Source organism: Asparagus officinalis, chromosome 1, assembly GCF_001876935.1.
Source record: "Asparagus officinalis chromosome 1, Aspof.V1, whole genome shotgun sequence".
NCBI classification, from domain to species: domain Eukaryota; kingdom Viridiplantae; phylum Streptophyta; class Magnoliopsida; order Asparagales; family Asparagaceae; genus Asparagus; species Asparagus officinalis.
The window spans coordinates 8,174,410-8,193,997 of NC_033794.1; the positions used below are offsets into that span (position 1 = coordinate 8,174,410).

The window sequence follows — 19,588 nt, forward strand, 5'->3', positions numbered from 1 at the left end:
CATCTCGGCCACGCTCAGCCACGGCGGCCGATTCATCCAGTACAACATTTTCGGCAACATTTTCGAGGTCACCTCCAAATACAAACCCCCAATCATGCCAATTGGAAAGGGCGCCTACGGGATCGTGTGGTAAAATTTTCAATTTTTAGGGTTTCTTGATTTGTTGCTTGATTTTTTTTTCAAATAAATGATTGGGTTTCAGCTCGGCGTTGAATTCGGAGACTGGGGAGCAAGCTGCGATCAAGAAGATTGCGAATGCTTTTGATAATAAGATTGATGCGAAAAGGACATTGAGGGAGATCAAGCTTTTGAGGCACATGGATCATGAAAATGTTAGTGATTTTTTTAAAAATCTATATATATTCGTTGTGTTCGTTATCCGGCTGATTTTGAATACGAAGAAAATCTAATACAAAAAAAAGGTTGAGCTTTTATGGATTTTAATTAGGTATTACTTGACTTCATTTCATGGGAAATGGTTGCTTTTATTCACATTTCACTCACATAAGAACTTATAGATTATAATCTAGAGGATCTGGCCACGGCTTGCAATGTGATAATATGAGCTGCATGGTTTTTATGCTTGCCATTTGACAGCAGAATTGGCTGTCGTAGCAACAAAATTCTATTATAGTGTCATACAATTATTGAGAATAATGTTATTTTTAGGCTAAATAGCACTTGTATACCCTAGCGTCACCTAGTCTTCATTTATATACCCCAACCTGTACTTGGCAGCAAGAAAATATCTCAAAGTTTTTTAAACTTGCACTTAACATACCCTCTCTTTTTTGGCGGCACTTAAATACCCTAAAGTTTTTACAATTGGCACTTAAATGCCCTAAAGTTTTAACTTGGACATAAATACCCTCAGTTATACAAACTTGAGGGTATTTAAGTGCAAGTTTTTTTTTAAATTAGGGTATTTAAGTGCCGGTTTTAAAAAGTTTAGGGTATATAAGTGCTATCAAAAACAAGTGAGGGAATATAAGTGCAAGTTTAAAAAACTTTGGGGTATTTTCTTGCTACCAAGTATAAGTTGGGGTATATAAGTGAAGAGTAGGTGACGATATATAAGTGAAAAGTAAGTGGAACAATAGGGTACAAGCGCTAACAAAATATCTTCCGAGACATGGTTTTCATCTAAATCAAACTTTTAAGATCCCCTACTTTCCAGTTACACAAAAATGATAGTATTGCAAAATGCTCTGCTTAGCTATCTATATACATCATGATTTTTACTGTACCGTATTTGATTGAGTAACTTGTTCATTTGACCAATATAACCGTTACCAATTCTATCGTTTTATTTTCCTTACAGGTTGTGGCAATCAGAGACATAATACCACCTCCAGTGAGGGACTCATTCAATGATGTCTACATTGCGTATGAGTTAATGGATACTGATCTGCACCAAATCATTCGCTCCAATCAACCTTTATCAGAAGAACATTGTCAGGTTGTCGTCTTCCCATAAAGAGCATGAAAGGATGCACATGCGAATCATGTTTGATATTTTCAATATAAAGTTACTTCTCATGAAAGAAAGGTTGATCATATACGTGCATTTACTAATGAAAATTCAATTTTAAATGCTACTGCTATTTTTGTTCGTGTGAACTGTGGTTGTTTCTCTTAAAGAATATTGGTTAGGGTGAAAATAGACATGACTTGTACCCTGGAAACCAATTCAGGAGCTCTGTATTATTTTCGAATTAATAATTAGGTTTCTAGTTGGGCCAAAAAGTGATTAGTACAGGTAGCAGGACCTTCATAATAAAGACCAAGAAAAGAACAAGTAGACGCATGTAACTTAGTTGAGCGTTGATTCGGTCAGGATGAACTTTCTAGAAAGATCACCTGATGATTCTCTCTCCTTAATTTGAATTAATAGGCTGTAGTGAAGAGTATCACAAAATCTTGACCATGTATATTTAATGAGGGGAAAATGTAACATCTAATTCATCTTTAAATCAGTGAAGAAGGATGCATATTTTTTAGAGATTTTACAGGTAGAAAATTAGACCCTTTTCCATCTCCTCACTGCTACGGTTTCTGATTATGGTTTTTTCAATTGGTCAGTTTTAACTTCTGTCCCCATAAAGTAACTTCGAAGAGGTGAGTAAAATAGTCAACATCTGAAAATGACGCCTTGCCAAATTCTTAATTATCGGTCTACCTCTAGTTTCTACTTACTATTTAGTCTAATAAGTTCTGCGACATTCATCATGCTGACTAATGTAAACATCTTTCTTCTTGTAACGTTTTCTCTACATTATGAAACAATTTAGTTGGATTTTTTTGGACATATATACATTTTTTCACCTAATATTTAAGTTCTATAAAAGTTTAATACTGTTTCACACACTTTATATGAAACAATTAATCTCTCCTTTCTTCCTCTGCAGTATTTTCTCTATCAGATCCTCCGTGGCTTGAAATATATACATTCAGCAAATGTCCTTCACAGAGACTTAAAGCCAAGCAACCTTCTCTTAAATGCAAACTGTGATCTGAAGATATGTGACTTTGGGCTTGCTCGGACTACTGCTGAAACAGACTTCATGACAGAATATGTTGTTACCAGATGGTACCGAGCACCAGAACTATTGTTGAATTCTTCAGAGTACACGGCAGCAATTGATGTTTGGTCAGTTGGATGTATATTTATGGAACTTATGGACCGAAAACCTTTATTCCCTGGAAGAGACCATGTTCATCAGCTACGTTTGCTCATGGAGGTGAAAATATCCGTCCCATATTGTTTATGAGTAATTAATATCTATCTAGAAATCTCACCTGCCACATTAAAACATTCCTCATGTTTTCACTTCCTTAATTTTCTCTATTACAATGTGTGTTTTATCCATATGCTTTATGATAATGTTACAATGATGCCAAGTCACCCTAAGTAAACTATCATGTTTTCCCCCCCTTAAAGAATGTCTATAAGTGATAGATTACTTTGTGCTGGTTGTGATGAGTCCTCTCCCAAGCTCATGTCATTTGTGTCTTCTGTGTGCTCTTCATCATTTTCTTCATCTCCGAATGCCATTATTATAATTTGGTTCTTTGTTGATTAACAAATGATTGTTTGCTTTGCTTGTCATGAGCCTTATTTTGTATTTTTTCATGAGTTTTACCAACATTCAAGAATGATCACTATTCATTGGTAACCTTTACGCAGATTCACTCCAAACTATTATATGAACTCTGTTGGGAGTTTCTTACCTTTCTGGGTTACAAAGTTCCAACAGTGAAGTTGCTTTAGGTTTCATTACATTCTCATATTCTTTTGGCTTGTTGGTAACCATTGAAGATGATACAGTGATGATAAGAAAGAAATGTTAAATCACATGTTAGAGCGAGTGTATTAAATAAATTGCTCCAACTTTCCTGTGGTCGTTGGCATTTGACTGTCTCAGGGAATTTATGATTAAATTTAATGCATATTCAGGCCGCTGCCAAATTGATTAGCTTACATGTATTGCATGTCTTAAACTTTGCCTCCATCCATGTTCAGATTAAGGTAACATGTAAAGCAGTATGCTTGCTTGAATGTAGTACCTACAACAGATTCTACATTTAGATTTCTGAACATTCGTGTTATTAATTCTTCAATTTTAGTAATTGGTAAGGGATAAAATGCAGCTCATTGGGACCCCAGATGAGGCTGACTTGGAATGTGTGAATGAAAATGCAAAAAGATACATCCGACAACTTCCTCCTCATGCACGGCAATCATTTCAGGAAAAGTTTTCCCATGTTCATCCAGCAGCTATTGATCTTGTTGAAAAAATGCTGACATTTGATCCTAGAAAGAGAATTACTGGTGAGCTCGTTATCTTATTTCATGTTGATACCATCTATGTCCCTTCGTTGTCAGTTGTCAATATGTGATTTGAAAATATACATGTGCGGATGTTCTTTTTTATTTTTTTTTATTTTTTGCTGTAGACAATATGTGGGTCCTAATCTAACAGTTTAAGCTTTTAGTCAATTGTAGACGAATGTGCAGAACAGTGGGCTTAATCAAAAAAATTCGCCCTTTAGGGTTCAAATAGAGCAGTAAACATCGCTTTTTATCTCCATATATATGCCATCTTCCAAGTGTAGAACAGTATGTGCTCTCTTTAACGTGAGTAGCATGTATAGCTGTTTGACTTAAATAGTATATGCTGCAGTGCCCAACAATTCAAAATTGTGATGTAAATATTTACCGATAGAAACTGAAAGTTACGTTACTGTATAAACAATACCTTGTTGTGGTTAAAACGGCCATAATTGTCTCGTGTTGACAATATTTAGGTGTTAAAAGCAAGAATTTCATAAAATCCAGGTACTACTACACACGGTTATGCATCTGCATAAACCATGTTGCAGCATATCTGTTAATGCTGCAAATCATGTCAAGAGATTTAGGATACATCTCTACCAAATTATACAATTTTTGTTGTCCTAACACCAGCATTAACATGATATGCTGCAGCACGGTTATGCATCTGCATAAACCATGTTGCAGCATATCATGTTAATGCTGCATATCATGTCGAGAGATTTAGGATACATCTCCACCAAATTATACCAACTATAACTTCATATTTAGATACCTAAGTGTCCCTTAAGGATACTCTTGCACATGTGTATGGGATTCTGTAGCATAATGGCACTATGAGATAGCCTTCTCAAAAGAGAGATAGGCTGTTTACATACTCATTGAGGAACCAAGATCACAATTATCATCTAAAGCTAATGCTTTCCAGAAGTTGCCTTTGTTTCTACATATTCTTGTTTGTTAAAATTCTCATGTGTATTCTTTTTCACATCAGTTCACTTAAACCTTCTGATGCATCATTTGCATACATTCTGCCCCTCCTGTCGTGCTTTTCTAAGATTTTCCCCTCAATTTTAGAAATTTGAAAGTTCTAGGCATAATTGCACTTACATATCCTATAGTTTCCCCCTTTTTGCACTTACATACCATTAATTGTTTTTGGCAGCACTTACATACGGTAAAGCTTTTAAATTTTGCACTTAAATACCCTCAATTATGCAAACGTGAGAATTGCCTCTGAAAATTCTCATGTGACATTCACATGCTAATTTTAGAAAATTTTAGCTCTTAATAATTATTAAATTTACTGTTAAACCTATAAAAATGCTATTTAACATAGAATTAAGGTGGGTTTAAAATTGACTTATGATGGTTTTAATAGTAAATTTAACAAAACTTTAGGGTTAAAAGATCTAACTGGCATGTGAGTGTCAGTGTGAGAATTTCGCGTTTGCATACATGAGGGTATTTAACTGCAACTTTTATAAACTTTAGGGTATATAAGTGCTGCCAAGTCAGGGTGTATAAGTGCAAAGTAAGGGAAACTATACTGTATTTAAGTGCAATTAAGCCAAGTTTTAATAGGAAATTTTTCTGTAGTCAACCGGAGTTTCATTTTCCTGTCATATGTCTAGTGGCGTCCTTTATTCAGAGTTTAGAGATGTTACACTTGCATTCAAAGAGGATTCGAAACAAAGGCTTTCTTGTTCATAATGGACAATATTGTGATTATTTTTTGGTTGATCCTTATGTGCATCTTTCCTTTCTGTTTGCAGTTGAAGAAGCTCTAGCACATCCCTATCTCACATCTCTGCATGATATCAGCGACGAGCCAGTATGCACAATGCCCTTCAGCTTTGACTTCGAGCAGCATGCTTTATCAGAAGAACAAATGAAGGAGCTCATTTACAGGGAGGCCCTTGCTTTCAACCCTGAGTACCGGCAATAAGAAATTGTCTGCTCCTACTTACTTTCTTCACATTTAGTTTGCGTAGTTTTTGTGTATCCTGCCCACTTTTGACTCCTTGATGTAAATACGTGCATCAAAAAGCCCATTCGCCTTGTTTATTCAAAGGGCATGTGGCACCTTGTGAGATTCAAGGGTTCTTAGGTGGCTGCGTGTGCTTTTGTGTATTATTTGCTGATATTTATTTCGATTAACCATTCTAAGTGTACGAGATTGGTAAAAGAATCATGTAAGTTGTATGCGAGTCAATGACCTAATTGATCAAATGGACAGTGTAGAGTTTTATTTCGTAATCTGGAGTTCTGTTTCTTAAACATCTGTTGTTATTTTTTGAACCATTGAAGTGAAAGTGTTTGGTTGTCATACTTTGCACTGAGTGTCTCCTCAAAATATGTGTATTGTCTCACTTGAGAGAAGAAAATTAATGTACTTCCCTTTCTAGCTTGATCAATGATTAAACGGAGGCATCGTTACCAAAAAAAGGGGTTAGTTCAGCTGAGTGGAGCTCCAATTGTACACGAGGTTTCTTGAATATTTTGGCAAATTTGTCGTGCCCTTCGTTTTCTACCCTGTGCCCTTCGTTTTCTATCCTGTGCCAGCACTTGCTCTATCATCATCTGAAAATTTTCCAAGAAAATGGGATTAGTTAAGCTGAGCGCAGCCTCATACTAGGTTATGCGAGCTCATAGGCTTTCTATAATTTACCAGTGACTTATATCCATTCTTTTCACGAATGGATTATTCACAAACTGGTATATGATGAAATTACACTAGTGACTTATGTAGTTACACCATACCTCAGGGTAGATGAAACATTCTTTGACAAGTAATATTCGCCCTGGGATTCTTACAGAACAAGCCTGTGAGACCAAGAAAATTCAATGAAGCACCTAAGTTGTATTCAAATCTAACGGAGAAGTTAGGCATTGGAGGTTCTTTTCTATGAGCGATTACGGTTCTGCTGAGATGAGAAGATCCCAGTAATTTGTTTACTGCTTTCACCAGGACTTCAAAAAAATAATATTCATTTAAACCACCTGGATAGAAGAATTCGCAAGGTGATCCCACCACTGATCTAAGCTTGGAGATCAAACAATCCAGAACTCCTATTGCAGATTCACGATGCATGACAAAAATTCTTAAAAGATTGTAATCTACAAGACTAGTATCAACTACCAATAATGTAAACTGCTAGCCACCAATGTAATTTCCACAAATTTGACTATGAAGGCAGGAGCCCCTTTCTCAATGGTAATATGGGACTAAACCAAAACATGATATACACCACACCAGAATCTAGCAAATTTACAGCCAAACAATCTAAGATATTTAAAGATTTATACAACCTGACTACTAAACTCGCAGCACAAACTTTTCCAGAACAGCTTTTATATATAAATGATAAACAGAGAGAAGGGAGATCTCACGACAGACATATCAAATGATAAATGCACACTTGTTACTAAGAAACTGAATGTAACTTTGTTAGAAACCGCCCAAATAAGTTGCAAGATAAAGAAGTATATGACAACCTTAAATAACTGATACATGAAATAGCAAGGTGTTCAACTTTAAGAAATGCAATATACAGGGTACAATGTAACAGCATCCAAGGATTGAACTGCCTGCAGTTCTCAAATACCACGTTCCATTCACTTTAAAAGCAAAATAGGGTCTAGAGTATCACAACAGATGAGTTATTAAACCCATGAACTCTCATAGTCATCATGCACCACTGGCATATAGACGGGTCCATTCCTTTGCTGAAAAAGCACAATAATTACATGATTAACATACAAAAAAACTTAGGTACAAAAATCTTTTTAAGAAATAAAAAGTAATCGGATAAGTGTTCTTTATGGGGAAAAAAACAGACATCTGGAAACAATGACCTTGAAGTCGTTCTAAAACAATAAACCTGATATAATATTACCTGTTTCTACAGCTTCAGCTTCATTTGCTTTCCAATGCTTTGCAATGTTGTCTGAAAGAGGATCATCTGGGTTTGGAGCGCTCAGTAGTGCTTGAATACTGACTCAAGAAAACAATAAATTATAAAACATAAATTTAGCTCAGTATAACATAAAAATTTGAAAAAACCCATTTAATGTCACAAAACAATTATAAAATATAGTTTAGAAATGAACAATGTTACAATGAACAATGTTACTTCAACATGCATCAAGACAAATTGGGGACAAACAATCATTTCGGACTTTTCTGAAGGCATTATTCTCACTGATCCCAAACGAATGTAAAAGTGAACAGACAGAAAACGACAAAATTTGAAGGACAAATTGGGGATAAACAATGATTTGGGACTTTTCTGAAGACATTATTCTTATACTGATCCCAAGTGAATGTAAAATTGAACAGAAAGAAATTGACAAATTTTGAAGAAGGGCAAAGAGCAAATAGACAATATTCAAAGAAAAGAAGAACCAGCTTATGAAGGATTAGCTTATAAAGACATCCTTGAGAATCATGTGCATCTTTATCTTTATGCCGATTTAAAAAAGGAATTTTCACTTGCGACTTCCTTCTCCTGAGAAGATGCCAACTAGGTAGAATGTTATAAGAAACAGCAATCACAATACAGTGACAAGGATCAGTTTACAAATAAAAGATTGGTGCAATTTAACTTAATGAGAATCTATCATCGCCTCTAAACAGTACACAACTTCGTTGCAAGGTTCATACAGAAAAAACAAAAAACAAAATAGATGCATCACCTTAGCAGTACTGTTCGAATCTGCAAAGCTGGACTCCACTTGTCTTTAAGAATATCGAGGCATATTCTTCCAAGCTGCACACAATAAATTATATTAGGAAAGAAATAATTTTTATGCTCCAAAAGATTTGAGAAAGATGAAAGAAGTGCTTGCCTTGTCAATATTAGGATGGTAAATTTTGGTCAAAAATCGAACCTGTTGAAGGGGACATCAAAAGAGCGAAAAGACAGTTCAGCCGTGACGAAGACTAAAGAAAAACCATAAAAGTACTCAAAATGAAATATCAACGCTAACAATTTTCTTGGTTTATTACTGTGATGCTTGAAAATGAATAGATCCTATTATTCTATATAATAATTGGCTTGCTTGTGCATGATCCTTAAATCATGTAAAAAAAGTTTAACAAATAAATAAAGAGGTGAAAAATTTATTGTACTTTAACTTGATGCAAGAATACAGTGAAATAAAGGGACTCTAAATGCAGTGACATGTAAATTTTGCACAGTTTAGACGTGACAGACTAAAGAAAAGCATTAAAAGTACTCAAAAGGAAATATCAACCCTAACAATTTTTTTGGTTTATTACTGTGATGCTTGAAAATGAATAACTACTATTATTCTATATAATAATTGGTTTGCTTGTGCATGATCCTTAAATCATATAAAAATAGTTTAACAAATAAATAAAGAGAAAAAAAATTTCTTGAAGTTTAACTTGATGCAAGAATACAATGAATTAAAGGGACTATAAATGCAGTGACATACTGACATGTAAATTTTGTGCACGAAATTTTTGCATACTTAGGAATTTGTGCCACATTGATAACTAAATTAAGCATATAAAAGAAAGATGCAGATCAAAACCCTATTAACTATTATGCGCCAAAGGTAAAACGGACAAAGAGGAGAAGGGAACTAGAAGAGGAGAATGTTTTCGTGCAAACATTTCAATTCAAATTGAATAAAAGAACAGAAAACAACTATGTTCCATGAGTACTAGGTTCATGTGCCAGGTACACAGCAACTTTGTAAACGTTAGGGTATGGGGACATGGCTATATAAGTATGTATATACACATATATTATATATTGGAATTAATAATTTATATGAGAACAAGCATGAGAATTAAAATCCTACAACATTTTTTATGTTTCTTTTATTATGTGGATTATAAATTGGAAAATCACCAGTTTTTGAACTACACATCCAAACGGCCCTGCACAATCATGATTTTTGAACCTAACTTGCGTTCAACGAGTTACAAGAAGTGGATGTTTAGTGTAGGATATATGTCAAAAAAAATTATGACAAGTGTTTTAAATTAAAACATGTCTTGTATAACTGAGTAAATGCCCGAATAAGTGTATGCATATAGCAAGGAGTGTCCAAGTAGTTGGGCACAGGTACGTGCCGAGGTAACATAGGAAAACAACAACTTGAATCCGAAACAATGTCGATTCAGGTGGGTCATCAATCGACTATGAAGAATAAGATAAGTAAGAGTTGTTAGCCAACAACCTACTAGGTCAGTTGAGGACAATATTGCAGGATAACTGCTTTTCTACCAAACCTTATTTTTTTCATAGCATGTCCAGTTTCATTTCAAAAGCATTCCATTAGGCATTGCTGTGATTAATAATGCACAATTGACCAAAAAAATATGTATACAAATTAGTTAAAGATTTCACATTAGGGTAGATTCGTGAATAACAAGAATGCTAAAATAAATTACTTATTAGAGTAAAAATGTTTAGATAACTTAAATATTGAATGCATGGATTATGTATTTGTACCATGCTTTTGAACAGATTGATTATGGGTGTGATTTCAGTTCCCTACTTGTATATAAATTAGAAGTTATTTCAGAAATTCAGCTTCAATGGACGAGCTGTTTACTCCAAGTTCACAAGCAACAGAGAAGGAAGAATCATGATGTGCATCAGCACATGTTTTCTGATACTTTGTGCACAGCGATTTCTCATGAGGTAAAAAGCAATCTTAACATCTAAAGTACCACGATCGCTTATCTTGGACAATGCAGAGAGCAAAAAAGAAAAAAGAAAAAAAGAAAACATGTCACTATCAGCTCTCACCTTTGGGGCAGCCATTGGATACTCTTCAGGCAAAAATAACTCGAGCTTGAAAACACCTCCTGCATGCACAGAAAACAGAAGGATGTCCTATTAGAGGAGATTCAATTATGTACTATCTGATTTTGAACTGTAGAAAAAGTTGATGGTCTCTGAACTAATCTAGCTCATGTTTCAGTAAAAAGTTAAAAAAAAAAGCATGCTAACTGAAATGCATTTGCTTACAAGTATGCAACTATTTACAGAGTAGAAACATACAGCAACATCAATAAAATAATCAGTACATATTATGTCACAAACCACCACTATATATCAGATAGTAATCAGAGACAGGTTAACATGATAATAGCTAATATGACAGGTCTGCATGATGATAGCTAATATATAAATATAATGGAACATCTTGAAGCATAGAAAGTTGCCAACAGAATCCACCTACCAGATAAATCAAACAATGCCGTAAAAAGATATCCTAGGCAGCCACCTAGACATTAGGCAAACCCAAGGGCCCCAGGCAGAGTCTGACAAGTTAAGCAACTCAAACTATGTTGTATGGGCATAGATACAGGGAAAGGGACATGATATACTGACACACGTAAGTTCTAGAACTAATCAAATAATACACACAACACATATGGACACGCTTTGACATGACATGATACAGTATCCTACTACAGGTATCCATGCTACTTGCTACACTAGCCAAAACATGTGATGAATGTTTGAGTTGTGCATGCCACTCTTTTGGTGACGTTTAGTTTGCTTGACTACTAATTTTTGTGAAGCTGAAATCTTTTCGACTGGCATTCCTTCTGTTAAACAATCACAACATAAGACCAAAGTTCTAATTATGAAGAATTCATGACATTGACACGTTAACAGAATTTCAATTCAGAATCTCAAATTTGATGTTGTGTAAAGAAAGCATGAATTGCATGCTGCAAAAGGAGAACTCCATTCAGTTTGGGGACCTATGGAAAAACATTAGGGATAAGAGTTTGCTTTCATGCAAATAAACACTATTAGTTAGCTCAAAGCTATGGTTACAAATTTACAATAAGCATGGTAATAATTGTCTTGCCTTTGCCCCATGCACGAGGCCTTTTGTGACATGCTTTGGACCTTGACCTTACCAAACACCAGTCGACATACTTTTGAGTTTTCGAGACAAGTGTACTATCACCGTATACGGTCATGAGGTCCTAGAGTCGTTCTTTGCTCATGAAGGATAATTTTGGAGATAACAATCTCCAACTGACTACGACATAGATTCACCTCATAACTGCTCTCTACAAAAATTTATGGCAAGCGAGAATGTCCATTTCATATTAGTTTGCTTGGACAGAAATTGCACACCAACTTAAAAGATGACCGTCTATCATGAATATTCAATGAAGCCCTAAGCAAGGTAGCAGTTTCTTCTGACGGAGAAAGGTTAAGTTGATACGAAATGCCAACCCTTTGTAAAAATAATGCAAAACATCTCATTTAGGGAAACAAACCATATCCATTAACTTATAAATCATATACTCCCTTTAAAAGCACGAGTTCGGGAAAATCTTTCTATGGTCAATATTACCCTTCATTATTTTAAATATTTTATTTATATCTTAATCTATCCTAATCATAATTATATCTTATCCTAATTCTACGTGAACTATCTATAGCTTTACAATTTAAAAAACAATATTAAGAAAATATATAAAACATCTTCATGATATTAGTTTGTTAAGATAAAGAAATTATACGTAGCTAACGTACTATAATACATAAAGTATTGCAAAAACACCTAAAAAGTTATAAAATTGCACAAAATATCCTGAAAATTTCAAAATTATAAAAACTATCCCAACGTCTAAAAACTGAAAACAAGAAACATGAAATTAAAAAATTAATAGCAGTTTGCGAAGAATTTAAAATTTACGGTTAACATCTCAATATCTCAAAAATTATAGAAACACCCTCAAAAGTTCAAGTTACAAACAAGCACCTAAAATTCTAAAATTTTAAAACTTACAAACAACATAGATGAATTCAAGGAATTACCATAATACACCTGAAAATTTCTGACATTTCAAAACTTAAAACAACAAATATGAAATCAATAAACTAACAACAGCCTCCGAAGAATTTAAAATTTTTAATTAACACCCTCAATGTCCCAAAAATTATAGAAACACACTCAAAAATTTAAATTATAAAAAACGACCCTAAAATTTTAAATTTTACAAACAACAAAAGATGAATCCAAGAGATTACCCTCATGCACCTAAACTTTTAAAGTTTACCAAAATTAACCTAAAAGTTATAAAAGTTGTAGAAAAAACTCTTTCAAAATTTGAAAATCGTAAAAAACTCTAAAATTTTAAAATTTATAACCAGTACACATCAAATCTGGACACTATTGGTGGACCGCTGAAATTTGAATATTTCAAAAATTAATCTACAGTTTTAACACTTGCAAAAAGTAGCCTCAAATTTTCAAAATTGTAAGAAATATCGTGATATTTAAAAATTACCACCGACACATGAAACATAGAAGTTACAACTACCAAACTTAAAAGTAATTTTTTAAAAATGCTCCTAAAGTTTTAAAAATTATAAATCCCACCCTCAAATTTCAAAATCACAAAAAATGCTAAAATTTTAAAACTTGGCTAAGAAAAGTATAATTGTTAGGTATTTTTTCATTAAGATATATATATATATATATATATATTTTAATTTAGGGTTCACTATTCCTTTTCAGCATAAAGATAGTCTAAGTTGATACTGGTAAACAAAAACAATAAGAATTAATTAAAAATATTCAGTTAAGGAATAAAAATTTAAAAAATATTATAGCTTAAAATTAGTTACCATATAAATTAAAGTAACTGCATAAAATTTTACTAATAAGTTGGAGCAACAAAACACATTAGTAACATTAATTGATCGATGTTTAAATCCATAAAAATGATAAAAAACTATAATATAATAGCTTAGCATTAATTGATTATAATTTAGAAACATTAATCTCTGATGTTAATAATATTTATAGAATAAAAGAATACAATTTACATATGGAGAAACTAAAAGAATACAATGAATTACGTATGGAGATACTATCAGAATGTTCAAAGATATCATTCAAAAGAATCAAGCTATTTCTATTGTAAATGGGAAAGTGATGAAATTAAATCTAAAATTCAGAAAACGTCCATGAATCATTTGAATTGGCATTAACATAAAGCATGTCTATTAAATAAGCACCAACTGAGTTATACTGAAGAATAATTTAATAACTTTATCTCAATCAAAGAAGAATTCTCCATGGAAGATATAAGAAAAATTAATAAGCATTCATAAATTTCATACTTTGTTCTTCAAATACTAAAGATATTAATTATTAATATTATAATCTAAGGTAAATTGGCAATAAAAAATACAGGTATTTAGTTTAGATCTTTGTGGAAAATAATAGGGATAAAGAGCAAATATAATATTATTGACGTAACGAAAACTCTTATTGGATGCACATCAGAAGAATTCATATAGAGGAAAAAAGAGGTAACTCCTAATCTATACTACTATAAAAAAGAATTAGGATGTTAAAACTTTTAAATTTCTTTTTTGTCCTCTCAAATTTTGATAAATTCTATCCATGCCATTATCTCTAATTAATCTTTCATTAAATAAATATAACCACTTATTAATTATACACCCCTCACCTTCCTAAAAAATTATAATAATCAATAATATTATAACTACTAATTATTTAAAAATAATAAAATAAAATAATTTATAAAATAAGTATACACAATTTTTAGTAGTAACCAATTAAATTATTATAATACTTATTTATGAACTATAATAAAATAATTAAAATAATAGTATAAATAGAATAATATATTACTAATACTATTAAGATTTATACTATAATTCAATAAGCAATAAAATTAATAGAATAAATTTTGAATCTCATAAATAAATGTAATTATTTTAATAATATCACAAAATTACAAATTGCACTATTTATTTAGTATTATATTATTAAAAAATTAAATAAATAATTTAATATTATTTTTAGAGTATTTTCTCAAAGATTATACATGATACTGAATAATCAAAACTTGGTAATGATGGCTAACTAACGTTTTCACAAAATAATTATTTAATATTAATAATAATGCAATAATTGTTAATGACAGTATAATAAAAATTTATAAATTATTTATAGTACTAAATGATTTAAGAGCATAATTAAAAAAATTAAATTAGATAAATATTTATTGTGTATAGAAAGTATAATTATTTTAAAAGTATTACTTGAACTAATAATTATAATATTAAATAAGATAAATTACAGTAAACCCCTATGAACTTGTAGTATTTTGCAGTAAGTAGACCCTATAAACTTTTAAAATCACGCTAAACCCCTATTAACTTTTGCAGAAAGCCCCAATACCTTTTACATAAATTACCCCAAACCCTCAATAACTTTCAAAATGTCTTTTTATGTCATTTTATGGTTCTAATTTATAGGGGTTATCTGCAAAATTTAAAAATTTATTGGGCGTCTCCTTTGAAACAAATAATTCATTAGGGGTTTAGTGTAATTTTAAAAGTTCATATTGGCTGAAAGTTCATATGGGTTTAGTGTAATTTACCCTATTAAATAATTATAATGAGAAGCAACTATTACAATATGTTGTAGGTATCAAGTGTAACTATCTAGGGAATATTAGTAAAAAGCTAGCAAGATTAATGCATCTTAGTTAATTTAAAATTAAGTTAATAACTTTCAAGTTGGAGGGACATATTTAAGAGAACTTATAGAATTAACAGTTTTATCTAAGAACAATTTTAGAGTTGGGGACTTATTTAAAAAAAGATTAACAATGAGCGATCATTATAAGAAAAACATTCAATTACAATAACTACATAATAATAATAATTAATTCATACATTTCTTTTTAAGTAATCTTATTATACAATTTTATTTATTAACACATAGTTTTACTATTTAATAAAAAATTCAAAACTTTAAAAACATGTATGTTCACGTGCAAAACACGTGCATTATACTAGTATTATAAAAAACAGTGGATTTTCGGCAGAGAATTAAAAATTCCATGTTAACACATATAACAACTTGATACAAAAACCGAAGGCAAAATGTGTAAATGAACCATTAGACGACCACTTTTGTCAACAAAAAGGAAACAAAAAATTTAATTTCCACAGAAATAAAGAAAAATAAGTACATATAAATATTATTAGCACAATACCTTCATACGGTGACTGAGTCGGACCAAGAATCATAACATTGAAATAGCGCATGTTCTCCTCAGAAGGAGACGCACTAATCCCAGGAGCTACATCAAACAACAGCATCATACAATCAAAACCCTAAAACCCACAGCACAGAAAATCCCAAAAATCTAGCAAAACCCTAAACCACAAAATTCAACATAAAATCCATCAAATCCATCAAATCCAGCCTCGACTCATTACCCGGTTCGCTCAACAGCCGCTGCGTTTCCTGATTCAAGAAAAGAAAAAATTCGACAAAAAAAAAATCAAAACCCTAGAAACGAAAACGATGAACCAAACAAGGATCAGATCAAGAGATGAACCTTGATGATTCTCCGAGGCAGATTGCTGTTCGCCATCAGAAAGATCGATGGATCGATTGTCGAGACCTAGAGTTTTCTTTATTCTATTTTAAGGGTCGAAATCTAAAGACTAAAGAGGAAGAAAGGTCGATGCCTCAAAAGGGAAAGATCAGAAATGGGATCGACTTTAATAAACTAGAGCTTGATATTAAAAGCATATGGATGTGAGTTTTGTTTTCTTATATTTCACCCCCTCCATTTTATTTCATTTCTGCTAGCTCCCTGGATCGGTGCAATTATTGAAGGAAATGCTACTCTTTTCGCAGGGGAGATCTTATATAGGTATTGCATTTATATTCGTTTCTTCGTAGAAATTACGCGACCTTCCTTTTATCGTGACTGGGTGCGGTGCACGTTAGCGTCACGAACTAGACGGGGGCATTGGTGGATAAAGTTCCTTTACGGGATCTCTTGCATAGGGTTAATTTCATTGTCAACTTTAAGGATAATAATTGTATTGTATAATTTATATGCATAACTCGTCTGTAACAACTGCTACTAATTTTATTGATTTTATACTGATTTTCTTTAAAAGGATGAGCAAAGGATATTTTTTAAGAAAAAATGTGCTAGATTATTAGTAATAATTATTTTATTTTACAGGCTCTAAAAAAATACTTTGCGCTACGCCAATGTTACAAAATTTCCGTTGCCGGGACTTGAACCCGGGTCTCTCGGGTGAGAGCCGAGTATCCTAACCAACTAGACTACAACGGATTGGATGCGGAAAAATACAAATAATGCCCTGTTATCCTATATTTAGAAATCTTGGTTACCGTACAGCATTATTTCTCAATACCACATATACATTTAAATGTGTTTGCAATATGCTAAATACATTCCATATTTTCTCTTATTTTATAAATCAGCAATCTTTTCGCTTGAGCACCATGCCAAATTGTGAACTATCCATGCCTTGATCAAGCCTCTTAAACACAATGGCTCGATTTGGCAAAGCATTTTGAACCCCTGCACCATTAAATTAATAAACAACACTTCTTAAATGTAAAATAACATCAGTAGAAATATTCGAGTTCATTATAGAAGCTTACAATCGCCAAATGATGAAAGACCTCATAAATCAGGCCGAAACTCTAGGAGCGAATGAGATATGCAATTGCTATTAGATATTGATCATTTTGATTTTGAAGAGATGGAACAGCAATAGAGTTTGCTCCGGAAGCCTTTGCAGCTCTTACGCCAGCTCTAGTTGAGAACAATGTCATATATTTAGCAAGACCTATGGTGTGACATATTGTGGTAGCAAGAAATTCAGTATTTAAACTCATTTGCGTTGTGCATTAATGGAAGGATTACTTGTAATGATATCATTATAAAGTAACCATGAATAAAATCTTCGATCTGCAAAATGATATTAGTATCCATGAATCTTCGAAATCTATATATGCGGAAGAATTAATAGACAATTCAGTGAAATGAAGTACAAAGAAATGACATCCTTAAAGCTCTAGAAAATTCAAGTCGCTAACAAATCAATATTTCTTACCATCTAAGACAAAACTCTCATGTCAGGAGAAGGTTTTCGGCTGTTAACTTCATCTCCACCAAGAATGACTGATGAAAACATATCCTCCCATCCTTTGCGACAAAATATAAAATATAAAAAATCCAAAAACAAGACATAATACGATACGTAATAATTAAGCATCAAATTGTAATGTAATGTGGTAAAGGCCTCTTGCAGTTGCATGTGCAAGAAATCAAGATAACTTCGACACCTCTTGATCTGATCCCGAACAGAATGATAAAGATACCAACACAAAGGGGGAAAAGGAACATGTAATGTGGTAAATAAAATGGAGCTCCTGGTAATATATTAACAACCTTTTTTTTCTTTTTTGAGTAGAAATGTCTCCATTAAGGAATACTCAAATTAAGCCTACAAATAAGGGGAGAAATCCAACAATGACAAGGTATAGAAAAACTGAAGAGATACTTGGATAGAACGATAACCTTGTTGGTGAGAGATTTTTATCGCAACGTGCTTCTTTACGGAGTTTAAAAGCAAGTGCCAAGGAACACCATGGTTAATTATGAAGATGCCTGACAAGTTTATTAACACCTGGAAGTGGTTCAGCTTAATTCCACCTGAAGAAATAAAGCATACAGATTCGGCAGCCAAACCAGTTAATTTGTATATCCAAATGTAACCTAGCAACATCACTTTCAGAGTTTCATATTAAACTATGAACTGACTTTTCAAAGGCAGTCTTCACTTTGATGCCTTCACATATATAAGACTACCTAAGCAAAATCAAGGAGTCATGACAAATGAATATAAGTATTATACGCTGATAGTATGCTAAGTGCTATTACAGTATGTGCATCGCATGTGCGGTCCTAGATGAAGTTCTACTGATGTCCAAGATACATCCAGCATGCGAAGTTTTGGACAATTCATGGGATCCTATGATGTGTCTTACACTCGTAGGATCTCTCTCTTTCATAAGCAAGGGCACGCGTATATACTAATAATACTGGAATATGATTTGCTATTACAATATTGTTCTCAAAAAGTTTTTGTTTAGCATAGTAGTAGTACTAACACATGGCATATGTATGGTATGTTCGATATATTGAACTCCTTATAGTGGAAAGATCTTGAAGCTGAAAAGGAAAAGGTCTATACTACCATATATATGTTTAAATGTGAGCATGAATGCTTATCAAATCAAAAACATTCTCATATTTCAAAAGTTATAATGTTTATGTAGTATGAGGAGTTTTAACATGTGTAACTTTTTTTGGTGTTCCCAGCCATGTCATGTCGTTTTTAGATTTTTACCACGTTAGCATTTTTTTTAATATTATTTTCTTGCATGCCTTCAAAATATTAACAGATTTCAACAACATATCAGTATTTTCTATCACTCGTTATGCGCTTGCATGTTATGTGGTTAAAGTGGAATAAGAAAACGCCGAGGTCTTTATCATAAAATAACCCATTACTATATTCAAATTCCGCGCCCGTGCCTCTCTCCTCAATTATCAACATCTCCTCCTACTCTCTCCCAAAGCATCCAAAGTTAAAAATGAGCAAGAAATCAAACACGTGAAGAACGCCGATCCCCAAAATAATCCCTAATCCTAAATCCATTTCAAGCAAAATGAATTGAAAATAAGGGTTCAGTGAGTTTCTCGTGTTTCCCTTCTTATAATTACAATGCCCATTCTCTTCGATCCAAGATCCCAACCCCAAACCCTAACCCTGACCCTAGTCCCAAATGTACGCCGCCGCCGCCGTCGCTCTCTCCATTGCCAGCCCCAAATACCCTCACCGAACCCTA

The 19,588-nt window shown here is 32.8% G+C and overlaps 3 protein-coding genes and 1 non-coding gene across 4 annotated transcripts in view; 2 read left to right on the forward strand and 2 right to left on the reverse strand.

Annotated features, from left to right (window-relative positions):
• LOC109830074 (mitogen-activated protein kinase 1) lies at nucleotides 5–6,094 on the forward strand (the record flags this gene model as incomplete). The annotated part of the gene is made up of 6 exons (XM_020397229.1): nucleotides 5–129; nucleotides 203–332; nucleotides 1,322–1,459; nucleotides 2,409–2,741; nucleotides 3,652–3,832; nucleotides 5,611–6,094. Coding segments are annotated over 6 exons (1,080 nt in total), but the record flags the coding sequence as incomplete, so codon positions are not given.
• LOC109848243 (ubiquitin-conjugating enzyme E2 36) lies at nucleotides 7,244–16,488 on the reverse strand. Its single transcript, XM_020417666.1, has 8 exons — nucleotides 16,242–16,488; nucleotides 16,120–16,147; nucleotides 15,894–15,980; nucleotides 10,627–10,685; nucleotides 8,687–8,728; nucleotides 8,534–8,607; nucleotides 7,735–7,832; nucleotides 7,244–7,564 (listed from the first exon to the last, which is right to left on the reverse strand). The coding sequence occupies exons 1-8, from the start codon at nucleotides 16,275–16,277 to the stop codon at nucleotides 7,527–7,529; spliced, it is 462 nt and encodes a 153-aa protein (XP_020273255.1). The 5' UTR covers nucleotides 16,278–16,488; the 3' UTR covers nucleotides 7,244–7,526.
• Nucleotides 16,925–16,997, reverse strand: TRNAE-CUC. The gene has a single exon. It is a non-coding gene; the product is annotated as a tRNA-Glu (tRNA).
• LOC109830084 (UDP-N-acetylglucosamine 1-carboxyvinyltransferase-like) overlaps nucleotides 18,850–19,588 on the forward strand; it is a 5,298-nt gene continuing 4,559 nt past the window's right edge. The window contains exon 1 of the mRNA XM_020397238.1: nucleotides 18,850–18,863. Within this exon, the coding sequence (XP_020252827.1) occupies nucleotides 18,850–18,863 (14 nt within the window). The remainder of the gene's footprint in view (nucleotides 18,864–19,588) is intronic.

What these genes read in the sequence shown, in the direction of transcription:
- LOC109848243 (XM_020417666.1), bottom strand. Translation starts at nt 16,277, where the DNA reads ATGGCGAACAGCAATCTGCCTCGGAGAATCATCAAG. An exon ending in TGCCTCGGAGAATCATCAAG is followed by an intron (nt 16,148 to 16,241) that starts GTTCATCTCTTG and finishes TTCTTGAATCAG; the next exon opens with GAAACGCAGCGGCTGTTGAG. An exon ending in ACCATCCTAATATTGACAAG is followed by an intron (nt 8,608 to 8,686) that starts GCAAGCACTTCT and finishes TATTGTGTGCAG; the next exon opens with CTTGGAAGAATATGCCTCGA.